This window comes from Aplysia californica, unplaced genomic scaffold (genome assembly GCF_000002075.1).
Source record: "Aplysia californica isolate F4 #8 unplaced genomic scaffold, AplCal3.0 scaffold00725, whole genome shotgun sequence".
NCBI classification, from domain to species: Eukaryota; Metazoa; Mollusca; class Gastropoda; order Aplysiida; family Aplysiidae; genus Aplysia; species Aplysia californica.
Genome location: NW_004797995.1, coordinates 240,523 through 242,735, shown reverse-complemented (window position 1 = coordinate 242,735; position 2,213 = coordinate 240,523). Strand labels below are relative to the sequence as shown.

Sequence of the window (2,213 nt, the reverse complement as noted above, 5' to 3'; positions counted from 1 at the left end):
ATTACAGTAGTAATAATAATAATTATTTAGTGTAAAGTAATAAAAGATGTGTGACGTTACGAGCGACTCGTGGAATAAAAAAAAAAATTGAAGTCAACATTGATGAGCACAGTGACGTGGACCTCCGAGTGTCTTTTTGTTGGGAAATGAACAGCTCTATTGATACAATACATACTGATATAGACTCAAGTGTTACCCTCACATGACGCCGAAAAGCAGACAGCCATGTATACGGCGTCATTAACCGCCAAGCGCCATGCTGTCTCACATAGAGGACCTTAGCCCAATTCCCGAGAGGGGAGACATTTTATCCATCCAGAGTTTCGGTCTTTCAGTTAAGACGTCATAATAATGTTCCTCTGGGAATGTTTTGTCTACGTATTGATATAGATTGTAAGCGCACAGAGCTTGCCGTTGAGCGGAAATTTGCGCTAAGCATATGTGAGGCAGCGTGGTGGAATCAGGCTCTCGTCAATTTTTGGGCATGTACAGTTATAGGTATTATCTTAAGGATTGTTCAATTGTCTTTATTTGGGTAGAAAAAATATCCATTTATCTTGAATACAAGTCGAGATATTTGCGAATGAAGGAGGTGGGGTCACCTGTTTTCAGGGGTAAAATTAGTGAGAAAATAGCGCCAAAGATGAGTTATGTCCTTAGCTTGAGAGTCCATGGAAACTGAAAGTTTACATTTATGATACCTTTAATCAGCGTTTTTCAGAAAAATCCACACCGAAATGAGTTCTTTAACGGGCATGAAAGGTGTTGAGCCAAAAAACAAATATTTGATAAAAATTCACAAACCTGCAAAAAAACCCACAAGTTTCTTCAATTTGATGATTTTGACGAGAGCCTGATTCCACCACGCTGCCTCACATATTATGATGATGATGATGATGATGATGATGAGGATGATGATGATGATGATGACTATTATTACTATTTTTATTATTAATATTATCATGATGGTTTTAATGATGACTATTATAACTCTGAATGTATTTTTGGTTAGGAAAACAACAAACAACTGTTTGGTTAATTAACATAATATGATGATGAGCACTATGCTTAAGAGACAACTTTTAATTATACTTGTCACGGAGTGGTAAACGAGTGAAAGTGTGAAAGTGTAAAAGAAAAGTGTTCTTTCTCTCCCTTTTTTTTCTTGTTTTTGTTTTGTTTGTTTTGTTTCGCTTGACGATTTTTGTTTTTGTTTGAGCCATGTCTTGGTTTGGTGATAATCATGTGTAAGTTGCATTGATGTCAAGATGACAGCATTAACTGTTATGCAAAAATTAAAATGAAATGAAATGAAATAAGATAAAACAAAAACAAAAGTAATAATTTAAAGAAAACAAAAAAGAAACAGAAAACAAAACAACAAAACACCACCACCACCACACCAACAACAACAACAAAACAGAAGATTGAGGCTACACACGACTCACGCCAGTCTGTGGAAAAATCCGTACTCGAACAGGAAGAGCAAGCTGGCGTAGAACACACACTGCAGTGCCAGAAGCAAGATGTTCCGACCAATGGCAGGAGACGACAGACTTAATGTGTCTGACTCAAAATCCAGGCAGAAATCTCCGCAGTTTCCTAAAGTATCGAGCAGGTTTCCGTTTTACCGTGTTTTATAGTGCAATTACGAAAGGTATAAAAATACATTTTTCGAGCAAAAGTAATACAACGAATAAATAGATACATTATAAAAATCAAAAGTCAGGGGTGAAGAATAATATTATGCATCGAACGAGTTAACTTGCTGTATTCGCTCGAGGGGTCTTGAAAAAGGACAGATGCCCCCAAAATAAACATCACATGAGGCAGTTCTTAATATGTTAGCCCCACTGTATTCGCTGTAGGGGACTGGAAAAACTACAGATGCCCCCACAATACAACATCAACCAAGATAGTTGGTTAGTTGGTATAAAGTTTGCGTCAGCTTAAAGTTAAAGGAGATTCACTGTGTAAATAAGCACAACAACAAAATTTGTACCTTAGTTATTTTTATAATGCACGCTTCCTTTTGTCATACTACTTCATAACAAGAATTAAACATGTTGCAACCCTCATCATTAAACTCAAAAGTAGTGAGTAAATGGATCTGTCTTGTATTGGGCTATTGTATCCGGCATGATTGAAACAATGGTGGTGTGGTTAATAATAATTTAAAAAAAATAAAAATAAAAATAAAAATAATAATAAAA

At 35.8% G+C, this 2,213-nt stretch overlaps 1 protein-coding gene across 1 annotated transcript in view; it reads right to left on the bottom strand.

Moving 5' to 3' along the window:
• The window catches only part of LOC101850602 (ATP-binding cassette sub-family A member 3), a gene marked incomplete in the record, with an annotated part of 58,191 nt that overhangs the window by 13,704 nt on the left and 42,274 nt on the right, over positions 1 to 2,213 (bottom strand). Inside the window, 1 exon segment of the mRNA XM_005108837.3 lies at positions 1,449 to 1,602. Within this exon segment, the coding sequence (XP_005108894.3) occupies positions 1,449 to 1,602 (154 nt within the window).